The 12831-nt window shown below is 39.1% G+C and overlaps 1 protein-coding gene across 1 annotated transcript; it reads left to right on the forward strand.

Annotated features, from left to right (window-relative positions):
- The first annotated feature begins 907 nt into the window (after positions 1-907).
- LOC145119889 (zinc-finger homeodomain protein 2-like) lies at positions 908-2275 on the forward strand. Its single transcript, XM_079055655.1, has one exon. The coding sequence runs from the start codon at positions 1338-1340 to the stop codon at positions 2088-2090; it is 753 nt and encodes a 250-aa protein (XP_078911781.1). The 5' UTR covers positions 908-1337; the 3' UTR covers positions 2091-2275.
- The last annotated feature ends 10556 nt before the right edge of the window (positions 2276-12831 follow it).

Consider the following 12831-nt stretch of genomic DNA (forward strand, 5'->3'; position numbering starts at 1 on the left):
AACATATTTTAAAAGACCAAATTGCCCATCACGTGCTTGGAAAATGGTATAACTTAACGACTCTAGCAAACGACGTTGAGACACGGGACCCTATGCACAACAAGAAAATAGTTTAAGGATGAGTTACGTTCAAATTGGAAAGTTGAGATATGATTCAAAATGAGTATATAACCAGACGATTTTTGTAATTTTCTCTTATAACTATTATCATTATAGTTTGTTTTTTTTTTTTTTTTTGTTTTTTTTTTTTTTTTAATTTTTAATTTTATGATTTTTAAGATATTTGTACTTTAAAAATGTTTTTTTTTTTAATTTGTATTTTAGTTTTACGAACAATTGAATACATAAATTTCCCCCGAATTATTATCTCATTTTTTAAATCAAATTGTCCCTATGGTGAAGGTGAGAGTGAGATTGCGAATAAGGTGAATGTGAAGTTTGCCCGATTAATTAATTAAATTTATGAAAAAATATAAATAACTATGAAAAACAAGTAAACAAAAAACATAGATACTACATTATTATGCATCATCAACCAAATATTTATCTCAGCGAACGTTAGTAATGTGACATAGACTGATAATTTATCGAACGTTACAAAAATTCATACGTTTAATCGTTTATTTTTTATAACTTGCATTTTCGATTGATAATATCATTTACAAAAAATCGCTCGTAATAAAAAAAATCAAAACAATTGCAATGGAAAATTAATAAAAAATATTTTGGTATTAGTATTTAATTTTTTATAAATCTAGTAATAATATATAACAATAATAACAATGACAAAAAAAACAATAAAAAAAAATACAAGATCAAGAAAATAAAACAAACAAAAAACAAAAACTAAGATATAGTGATATACCAAATAATTTAAGGGTGGAATAAGCAATAAAGGTCGGACAATGTGATGCCCTAGCCTTAGGGAGCAGATCATTACCGGCAATCGCCGGTGGCAACTTTCCTCCATTAACCGGAACATACCTGAAATATTTTTGCTCAAAACAAGACACCTCTCTCTCTCTCTCTCTCTCTCTCTCTCTCTCTCTCTCTCTCTCACTCACTAAAAAACACATACTTTTGCTTTATTTTTGCAGGCGAGGGGTTAATTGATGTCCACACCCTCCTCTTTCACTTATCCTTTCACTTCTGATCAACCTTACATCACCCACCATTGCCTTTTTCACCCTAATTGTTCTTAATCAATTTGAGTATATATGTATAATTATTGACGGTGACCTGCTAGGCTGTGCTACTATACTGTTCCCGTTTTGCTGATGTAATTTTTGTTTAAGAAGAATTCGGTGGAGGAAACTGAGAAGAGATCGGAGGAAAAAATGGAGTTTGATGAACACGAGGAACAAGAAGAGGAGGTCGGAATTCAGCTTCCGCCGGGAAATTACGATGGGGTTGGGAATTCAGGTAGGGGGAGGGAAGTGAGGAAAAGCGGAGGCGGTGGTGGTGGGTTCCGGTATCGGGAGTGTTTAAAGAACCACGCTGTAGGCATTGGCGGACACGCGGTGGATGGTTGTGGAGAGTTTATGGCTGCCGGAGATGAAGGTACTTTGGATGCACTTAAATGTGCCGCCTGCAATTGTCATCGGAACTTCCATCGTAAGGAGATCGAAGGTCAACAACGACAACATCAGCAGCTGCAGCAGCAGCACCAGGCTGCGTTACAGCATCAGTACATGACACCACCGCCATACTACCATCCTCATCACCGACCGACCGGATACTTGCATATGACGCCGGCTCCGTCTTCTCACCACCAGCGTCCGCTAGCTCTACCGTCTACATCCCGAGAGGATCTGGAAGAGATCTCAAATCCTAGCTCAAGCGGAGGCGGAGGTGGAGGCGGACTCGGTGGCGGTGTCGGCGGTGGAAGCGGTTCAAGAAAGCGTTTCCGAACAAAATTCACTCAGGATCAGAAGGACCGGATGCTGGCGTTCTCCGAGACGTTAGGGTGGCGGATCCAGAAACAAGACGAGGCCGCCGTACAACATTTCTGCGCGGAGACCGGCGTCAAACGCCATGTTCTCAAGGTCTGGATGCATAATAACAAGCACACAATTGGTAAGAAACCCTAATTTTTCGTAGCAACAGAAATTCATTCCATCGGTCTTTTAATTCTCAACTTCTGTAGGAATTTCGATCGGTCTGAGTCTTCTTTAGCTAGTAATTAATTTTGTTTTAATTTAAATCCTTGTGATCATAATCTCTAACTCTTTCTCAGTCTCAGATCCATCTTAATGTTAAATATCTTTAATTTCCAGTTCGATTCTAACAATTCGACATCGATCCATATCCAAACATTTAAATCATTCTCATCTTCATCTCGTTACATCATTTTCAATTGATTTCTTCAAAATTTAACAAACTCATATCACATTACACACGCAGACATCACGAATCCATTAAAAACAAAAGAAATTTAATGCAGAGAGAGAAAGAGAGAGAGGTGATGACGATACCAGAAGAAGAATCAGGAAGACGTGTTAGACATGCAGAGCTATCTTCTGTCACCTTCTCCTTAATTTCGTTAGGCTCCATTTTTAGCTTTTATCTTCTCTCTCTAGATCTCTCTCACTTCAACACAGAACAGCGACATTAATTTCACTGCAATCACCTCAAACTTTTGCTAATTTGGTGAAGATGATGATATATGCATGGCGTTCAGTATCGATCGTATTCGTACCTTTCACATCCCACATTCATTTCACTCATAACTTAATGCCCAATGGAACAACACACAAATTTGATTATTTCTAGGGGTTGTAAATGCTTACAATTTTTAATTTTTTTTTAAACTAAATTGCAAATAAATTTTAACTAAACCAAAACACGTGTTTTGATCCGAACCCATTCACTATTTATTGATCTGGTTTGGTTCGACTCTATAGATTTTAGCTTTAATCGGTTTAATAGTTTTCAAAAAATACCTAACTAAAAATCTATGAAAGTGGATAGAAATTTACAACGTTAGGTTATAGTTTATATTTTGGGGGTTGAGAATTATATATATTTAAAATTTTATTCTAAATTTTTTTAAAACATGTATTAACGACTACAGACGTAGTAGATGGAGAGGGGATACAATCGTACTTGTTAACTATTCATTTGTTCGTTCTTGTTTAACTTTTCTACATTATCATATCATGGTTTAACTAGAAACTAAAAGGCAAAAAGAACAATTTTAATGTGTAATCCCTTGGAGCTTTCACCAATTGGTCCCACGATCAATATGTGAAGATAAATCGCAATGTCTTTATAGTCATGAAATGAAAGTGATTTTCAAACTCAACATCAAACGCCACTAATAGACTTTTATAGTCTTGCCACTTTTTTGTTCATACAAACATACAAGTACACTAATGATATATTATCTTGTTCCAGTTCGTTACCGAAATCATAAATGGAAATCATATACCAACTTTGATCAAATACGTATATTCGATTGGTGGTTAGAAGAACATGAACCTTGATCAATATTTTAACATGTTAAAAATATTATGTATCAAACCAAAAGAAACTTGTGAATTTATTCTTTTGAATAATGGTCCACAAATAATAGCAATGATCTAGCAAAAAGAACAAATGATGAAACGAAGGAGATAGCCCAAATAAGACTCGATACCTAAAGAAACCGATTTAATGACATCCTTTTACATCTATCTAGAATCTATAAAAACGGAAACAACACAACACCATCTATAAGAATGTCGCTCGAGGCATTTTTCTTGAAAGACAACTTTGTTCCGATACCTTCAAGTGGACCACAAGTTATCTAACACCGCATCAAGACATTACTTTTGAAATGAGTTAGTATTAGCCGAGTCGACCATTCTCACAAACTAAAATTTTAAAATATATTTTAACTATACACACGTATGTACGTGTAGGTGTACACACATACATACACATACACACAATACATATTTAAACCATATTTTTAGAATCAAGAATATATAGTTAACAACCTCGTAGTAGGGTAAATGTCATCTATGAACGTCTTTACTGATCCTTTTTTTTTTTTGGCTAACATGAGTTGCATATTATGATGACAAAGCACAAGGAAGATGATTTTTACGTTTTAACATGAGATCTCAATTATGGTTTTTCATTTCTTCGGCACCAAATACATAAAAGAAGAGATGCGTTATAACCCCATAGTATAGATGATCAAAATGATGACAATATTTTTCTTTAGGCTTTTGAAAAAAAATATGTATTTGTTTTGCGGAAACATGGTTGTATTACTCTTGTATTACATGTGATAAAAAAAAATTCTTTTCTTCCTAACATTTGATTTTGTATTTTTGGACTTCTAAACATCGATAGCTCATTTGAACAATGTTTGTGAGGTTTCGGTACAACCATAATCGTCATGACAAAAAGAATGGAACTAAAACATTGTAACATCCAAAAAATCATAGTACAAATTTTTGTTTTTAAAACCCTTTAATAATCCACAAACCATACAAAACATTGTTTTCAAGAACATAGTCATATCAGAGTATCCCAAAATCGCCAATCAACATAATATTCAAAGATGATGTGTACAATCACACCTTCGTCTTGCCCCGATCATCTGATGTACTTGAAACAATGAAATCAAACTCTAAGCCAAAACTTAGTGAGTTTCCCCCAAAATACCACACATAACCAAACAGATAACGACATGCATATACGAGCCTTCAGTCGGATTGGACCGCCTAGTAGGGCCTACAGATTATCTGGATCGCTCTACGGGCCTACGACCTGACCGGACCGCTCTAGGTATCTTGACCTTCAACACAATGGAGGACCGCCTCAACCCAGCCCATCACGATATGTGGACATATACACATAATCATATAACAAATAATAACCAGCAAAACAGGTAATCATACAGATCTACCGACTATCCAATCTCTACAGCATACCACATTCTATGTACCAAGATACATACAAAGTCCAGACGGCCGACATTGGTGCCTTCGACCCCTGAGTACAGTGAGGAAGAACTCACCTCAATCAGTTGTCAGAGAAAACATGAACTCCTCACACTATCAATTCACCAAAAGCCCTTAAATCAAAACCAAGGTAAAAACCTCAAACCAACAAGTCCTTTGACTAAGACTAACACCTCATCGCGGATGATCTCCCTGACACGATCCTCTGTCCACGCTGGCCCACCCTGGCCGATAACCTCTGGCTCTGTCGGAGCGCCCTGATCGCCCTGCCCTGATCCCGATCCGGATCCAGTAACGAAACGCCTCGTAACCACCATACTGAAAATATACCAGGAAGATATCAGATAATCCGTATAAATAACAGGGAACCAACTCCCAACTAAACCCTAGGGATTATGACTTCCTTGCTACGCGTATGGGTCCTGTGCTTTCAGTAGTACGGGCCCATACTACCTTCCACACCTACCCATATTTGTCTCAAGTATCATCACAACACCCTAACAATATACATATGCATGGTGATCACTCAATCCTCTCTCCTATAGGGAGGCTAACTATCTCATAACTGGTCTACTGACCTCGCACGACTCAACCATCCATGAAACTTCCACCAACCCTGCAGCACTAGTGTATGCTAGTCATACATAACGCTGAACCCTATAGACTTTCGAATACCTGATCCTACCCTAAGCCCTTCATAAAAAAGGAACAGGAAATAAGGCAAAACCAAACATTCTCAGGCTATAAGATCTTAATTATGTACGGCCGTGATGCATACACTGAGTAACTACAGTAATGATGTTAATTTAATATAATGAAAACCCTAGGCTATCAGGCATCATACAATCAGACAATTCTATCATGCAATTCCTGAAGATCGCTAGCCTAGTACAAGCATGCTGTTCTAACATATCACATAATCAAATAACTGCATGGTATTTTGGGGTTTACTTACTGGCTCCGGCTGATCGTACACTTTCATCCTCCTTTTCTTATTTTGAAAACCATTTAAAATCATTTTGAAAATATTTTTCCTTAGTTTGAGACTGGATTCACACGAGTGTTCCTCCAATTCACTCAAACCAAGGCTCTGATACCAACTTGTAACATCCATAAAAATCAAACCAAATTTAAACTTTTTAAAACATTTAGAAACCAATAGTTATTACAAATTTGTTTTCAAAATAGTTCCATATCAGAGTATCCCAGAAACATAGTCATAAAGTGTGAGGAGTTGTACAATCACGCCTTTGCCTTCCCGCGATCATCTGAGGTACCTGAAACCAAAACTGAAACTGTAAGCCCAAAGCTTAGTGAGTTCCTCCAAAATACCCCTACACACAATAATACACATATAATCACAAACATCATACTATGGGTCCAATCAACCATCGGGTTGGAATACCCCAGGCCCTCAACCATCGGGTTGGAATGCCACTCATACTATATGTCCATTCATCTTCGGGATGGAATACCCCAGGCCCACAACCATCGGGTTGGAATGCCCTCATACTACGAGTCTAATCATCCTCGGGATGGAATACTCACGACCCACAACCATCGGGTTGGAATGCCCAGGTCTGTTGGCTCTCGCACAAAGCAGAGGAGCCTCAACCACCAATCAACATGCACACATATATCAGATAATCACATAACAGTATATAGACAATAAAACCGATCTAACTGATCATACTAGCATAACATCATCCTATCTACCAGGATATTGATCTACAGATCATAGCAACATATTACCATCCTCTCTACCAGGATGCTAATCTAATAGCTTATACTGGCATAACATATCAGAGTCACAATAAAAAAGGGCCGGCCTTGGTGCCTTAGACCCTTGAGCATAATGAGGAAAACTCACCTCACAACTGTCGAACTGAAATGATAAGCTCAAACTCTCGAACCACCGCCACTACCTCCACCACCTATAGTTACCATACGACCATTCCATAAATTTCCAAATTACCAAAATACCCCCAGAGGTCAAACTGGTCAACCCTTGGTCAAAGTCAAAGTCAATAGTCAAAGTCAACAGTCCATGTTGACCCAACTCGTCGAGTGTAGGTAGCAACTCGTCGAGTTCCTTAAGGGTTCAGAAGGTCATAAAACCCTCACTGACTCGCCGAGTTTACCACCAACTCGTCGAGTCTATGTGTAATCTGAAGTCGAGGAAACCCTAACTGGCTCGTCGAGTCACCCTACTGACTCGCCGAGTCCATGCGGATACCTTCAAGGCCAATCTTCATCGGACTCGCCGAGTTAGCTATGCGACTCGTCGAGTCCCTTCAGTCCTTTCTCCATCCAGACGATTTTTAAGCCACTTTAAGGCTCCATAATTCAGATCTAAGCTCTTAAGGCATACTTCTTACGTAAAGTTGCAAACTTTACATACATGCAAGGTGATAATGGTCCAAGTCAAGCTAAAGAATGGTTCTAAGGGATGATGTGACATCCCCATTTTCACGGCCAGAAAAGACTGATTTTTTTTGTTTATACTTTGTTTAAAAATCAGAGTAATAATTTAAATAAAAGAGTTGCGGAATTTGTTCCCAAAACAAAATTTGATAAATATTTATCAAAGCATTTCCATTGAAATGTATTTTATTAAAAGACTTGGGATGTCATGTTCGATACAGATCAAAAGCATAAATAGTACAACATAGCCTTACTACATTATTTCGTATTTACAGGCCTAAAATCCCTTATCTCTCATCCAAACATCTATGCTCATGCGCCACTACCTGTAATACAAGAAACTAAGTGGGTCAGGATTGGGAGCCTGATGAGCACATAGGGTTTTCAACCCACAATAAATAAGTTTATTAATTTCATCAACCAAACAAACCCGATTACTTCTTCCCGTTATCCTCACTTTACGTCCCTAAAACATCTAACACAAGGGACCTAGTCTAAGGACTTTCATCGGGGTGACAACACATGCTTCGGGGGTTCCTCAGCAATTCATGTCAAATAAGGCAACCATGTGGGGGATGGAGTACTGCTGGTGAGCACACACTTCAAATAAACACCTACAGGTTGCGAGCCTGCTAGTGTTCCACTGGACTATCTAGAATAGTCCGTGGTCGTCATCTATACTCCGCTAGATGACTGGATCATCAATAACATCTATAACGAGGCCTCTCATTATTTTATTTTCTCACACAACAATTATTACATATACCCATGTTTTACCCAACACATTTTGTAGATATAAAATACATATACAGTTTAAATCATTTAAAACATGTATAAGATCGTTCATCCAGCATAAATAGCAAGTATACAGATAATATGCACACGTAGCACGTAATTTATATAAAATACTTCATATCTATGTGTAAGATGAAAGTAACTATGCACTCACCTGATTAGGTGGTGACTCGGTACTCGAACATCACTTCGTTATCTCAAAACAATTTTCCATTGACAAAACCTAGTATCAATACCACTAGGGTTTAGTCTAACGTTAACCGCGACTAATTAATAGTCTAGCTATTATTACTATTATATAAGCGTTAAACAACACTCTATATAACTCATAATAATAGCCCAAATAATTATTTTAAGGTACTAATAATGTTACTATAATTAATTAGAAGCTATATTAAAAATAGCGTAGGCGTAGCTCACTTACAGCAGGTTTTATAGAAAACCGGGCTTTGCTTGGAGCAGCGTTTCCGAACCGAAAGTGGCAGAGTCTCGATAGGGCTACGTGGCCATCTCTCGGACCGCACAAGACCAAGTTCGCCGGACGCACCCAGTTTCGGACGCGGGGCGTAATGCGAGGCGACGTGTCATCGATCCGAAGCGAGGCCTTTTGCAACAAGCAACGGCTCAGATGCGGCCACGTCATCACCCTTCTCGCAGATTCGTAATTTTGCTTCCTGACTTCTAAAATTCATAACTTTCGCATACGAGCTCCGTTTTCGATATTCTTTATATCCACGCATAGGCGGGAACGTACTCTACAACTTTCGTTTATACTCCGTCGGCTAATTTTGAATTTATTTTAAATTTATATTTTTAACAGGCCGGGACATGATTGGTCCGTTAAAAATTTATAACTTTTTCATCGACGTCCATTTTTGTCTGTCTCTTTATCGTTATGCTACTATTAACGAGATCTTCGACTCTCGTTTAGGTTGTGTCGGCTAGAAACCGCTCGATATGATATTCGAACTTCGGGCTGTACACTGCTAAGCCGAAACTTCGAAAAATCATAACTTCGTCATACAAAGTCAGATTTGGGCGTTCTTTTTATAGACACTCTCGGTTTCACGTTTTCTACGACTTTTGTTTAGATTGCTAAGGCTAAAAGTCGCTCTATCGTAAATTTACTATTTACGCTTCCCAATGCCGTGCCGGTTCCGTCGCGAAACTTCGACGGGTCATAACTTCTTCGTTATAACTCGGATTTCGGCGTTCTTTATATGTACGGAACCCTTGAGACATATTTTACAACTTGGTTAGGATTATTTATTCTAAATAATCTTTTGTCGAAAAGTCATTTTCGACCCCTATTATCTCAAAATTGACTAGCCCGGATCTACGGGCGTTACAATTATCTCGCCCTTAGGATGATTACGTCCTGGAATCATCAACGAAACAGGACTCACATGATGAATCCATATGTTATCTCTTCATCCTAAGTAATAACCGTAACTTTGATGTTTCTTCGGACGAATATCTAACTCTAAGACTTCCTGACTGCAGGCGGTGCCCGATCTTGGACCCGCTCTCTATCTCATGTTAGACTTCCAATCATGATCTTCATGTCACGATATCGATCTTTATTGGAGACTCCTTCTTTAACAAACTTGAGATAAGTTTCTTCCTTCGATTATCATAATAGACCGATGGGTCATGTTCTAATGACCTCTCATCGTATGATGCACTACATGGACTCAAGTCTTTTAGAGTCAAATTCCAGAATAGACTATACCTTCCTTCATGTTCTAATCATATCTTAAATGGTAGCATTTCTAGCTACAAGCAACTATCGCGATACCTCTACCGATCGCTTTGATTATCTTTTATTTCAATCTTCCGGCTTAAGTCAGATGTTACATCAAACTTGGTTCTCCGAACCACGTAACATACTCCTCGTAGTCGGACTCAATTCGATATCACCACTAGGGTCGGAATAACAACAATCTTCTTAGTCATTACTGGAACAATGGTAACGACATACTTGAATAAAATGGTATTAATTACTAGCTTCTTGGTAACCTTGTGACTTTCCCTGATCCAAGTGTGAGTCCTGTGCTTCCGGTAGTATAGGCCTCTACTACCATTCACACCTACTCATACTCGTCCCAAGTATTGTCTCACAGTTTTCCAAGTTAGCATACAAGAAAACCACACAACAACTTAACACATCAGATAGCAAAACGAAGGTTTTATTATTATTATTATTATTATTATTATTCCTTGAAACGATTACATAGGCGTTCAAGTTCACCCTATACTATGCCTCTAATCGGATACACCACGTGGTACTATCTACACGACTACTTCATAGATCCTCATTCCTGATCCCTTTCATTGCCATCTGCTTCGTCAAGGATCATATGGAATGCTCTTGCCTTCGGTTTCGGTGGAATGTTTGGTCTTGCCGCCTCTTTCTTCTTCGGGCAATCCTTAGCAATGTGCCCTTCTTCATGGCATTCATAACACACCCTTTTGTTGGCGGTGCACTCATTGGCGTAATGCCCGATCTTCCCACACTTGTAGCAGGTCACTTCCTCGCTACATTTCCCGAAGTGCTTCTTCTTGCACTTCTCGCACCATTTCGCTTCATTTCCTCCTCCACTAAACTCTTTTGAACCAGACTTGATCTTCTTATTGTTGGGCTTTGCAGACCCCTCGAACTTTCTCTTCTCGCCAACCTCAACCTTGCTGGCAGCTCTTCCCTTAATCATATCCTCCACAGACTTGGCAGCCTAGATAGCTGCCTCCTGAGTAGGTGCCTGACGCACTGGCACCGCGTACTCCCATGGAAGTCCCTTTGCGTACTTGTCGATTTTCGTCAGCTCATCCAGAACAAGACGTAAGGCGAACTCCATCTTCTCTATGAAGTTGTTGGTGTATTCATCAAATGACATGCTTCCTTTCTTCAAGGTCAGGAATTGGTTCTCTAGCTCGAGCAGGTTTTGGGCCGAGCAGTACTTGCGTTTGAACTGCACCAAAAACTCTGCCCATGTCAGTTGCAGGGGTTCATTGGGGCTTAGAGTCTTCCCCAGGGTATTCCACCAGCGCACAGCGCTTCCTCGGAACTGACGTACTGCAAAGGTGGTCTGTAACTTGCCTCTGCAACCGCATGTCATGAAAGCTAACTCCATCTCCGAGATCCAATCCATGAATCCGATCGGATATTCCTTTCCAGTGAAAGTTGATGGCTTGCAAGTCAGAAAATCCTTGTACTTGCATCCGTTTCTTTCGACTCCGTCGTCTTGGTTGTTCCTCCTATTCACTACCGGATCAGCTTGACCAACGGTCCTGCTATAGTTCCCCTCCTCAGACTGCCCTTCGTTCAACGCGGGCTGTTCGATCGGTATGGTAGCTTTCTCTCGATTTTGTTGGAGTAAACGTCTGGTTTCCTCCATTTGATGATCCAACCTCATCTGGATCATTGCTTGCACTCCGACCATCGTTATTGGCTCAGGAGCGGCTACCACAACCAGTATTTGCTCAATCACTGGAGGTTGGTTTCTTTTTCCATTTGCATTCCCGGCTCCACTGCGGGTTCTTTCCATTTTGATCTATACACCGAATAAGGTGAATTTAGATCTTTATTTAGGATAGTCGTTTAACCGTCCTTATCACTCCGAAACGTTTACATGTTAGTTCTAATATTGTAGTCGTACGTTTAGAATCCTAAACACATAAGGTTTCCAGATCCGGTCGGCAACAGACCATAGATCCGAACAAATAACAGCAGATCAGGCACAAAGCATTTAGCACATAAAAGCATTTTAGGCACAATTCCTAAAATAAGCTAGTGCTCACATCTCACAATCATTGCTTAGCATTCTAAGTTTAAGTCTAGAAATCCTACAAATTCCTAGTTCGCTTAAACTAATGCTCTGATACCAACTGCGACATCCCCATTTTCACGGCCAGAAAAGACCGATTTTTTTTGTTTATGCTTTGTTTAAAAATCAGAGTAATAATTTAAATAAAAGAGTTGCGGAATTTGTTCCCAAAACAAAATTTGATAAAGATTTATCAAAGCATTTCCATTGAAATGTATTTCATTAAAAGACTCGGGATGTCATGTTCGATACATATCAAAAGCATAAACAGTACAACATAAGCCTTACTACATTATTTCGTATTTACAGGCCTAAAATCCCTTATCTCTCATCCAAACATCTATGCTAATGCGCCACTACCTGTAATACAAGAAACTGAGTGGGTCAGGATTGGGAGTCTGGTGAGCACATAAGGTTTTCAACCCACAATAAATAAGTTTATTAATTTCATCAACCAAACAAACCCGATTACTACTTCCCGTTATCCTCACTTTACGTCCCTAAAGCATCTAACACAAGGGACCTAGTTTAAGGACTTTCATCGGGGTGAGAACACATGCTTCGGGGGTTCCTCAGCAATTCATGTCAAATAAGGCAACCATGTGGGGGATGGAGTACTGCTGGTGAGCACACACTTCAAATAAACACCTACAGGTTGCGAGCCTGCTAGCGTTCCACTAGACTATCTAGAATAGTCCGTGATCGTCATCTATACTCCGCTAGATGACTCGATCATCAATAACATCTATAACGAGGCCTCTCATTATTTTATTTTGTCACACATCAATTATTACATCTACCCATGTTTTACCCAACACATTTTGTAGATATAA

This window comes from Lactuca virosa, chromosome 6 (genome assembly GCF_052849685.1).
Source record: "Lactuca virosa cultivar CGN04683 chromosome 6, Lactuca_virosa_CGN04683_v6, whole genome shotgun sequence".
NCBI classification, from domain to species: Eukaryota; Viridiplantae; Streptophyta; class Magnoliopsida; order Asterales; family Asteraceae; genus Lactuca; species Lactuca virosa.

Excerpts from the sequence above, each read along its gene's own strand:
- LOC145119889 (XM_079055655.1), top strand. The coding sequence starts at position 1,338 with ATGGAGTTTGATGAACACGAGGAACAAGAAGAGGAGGTCGGAATTCAG.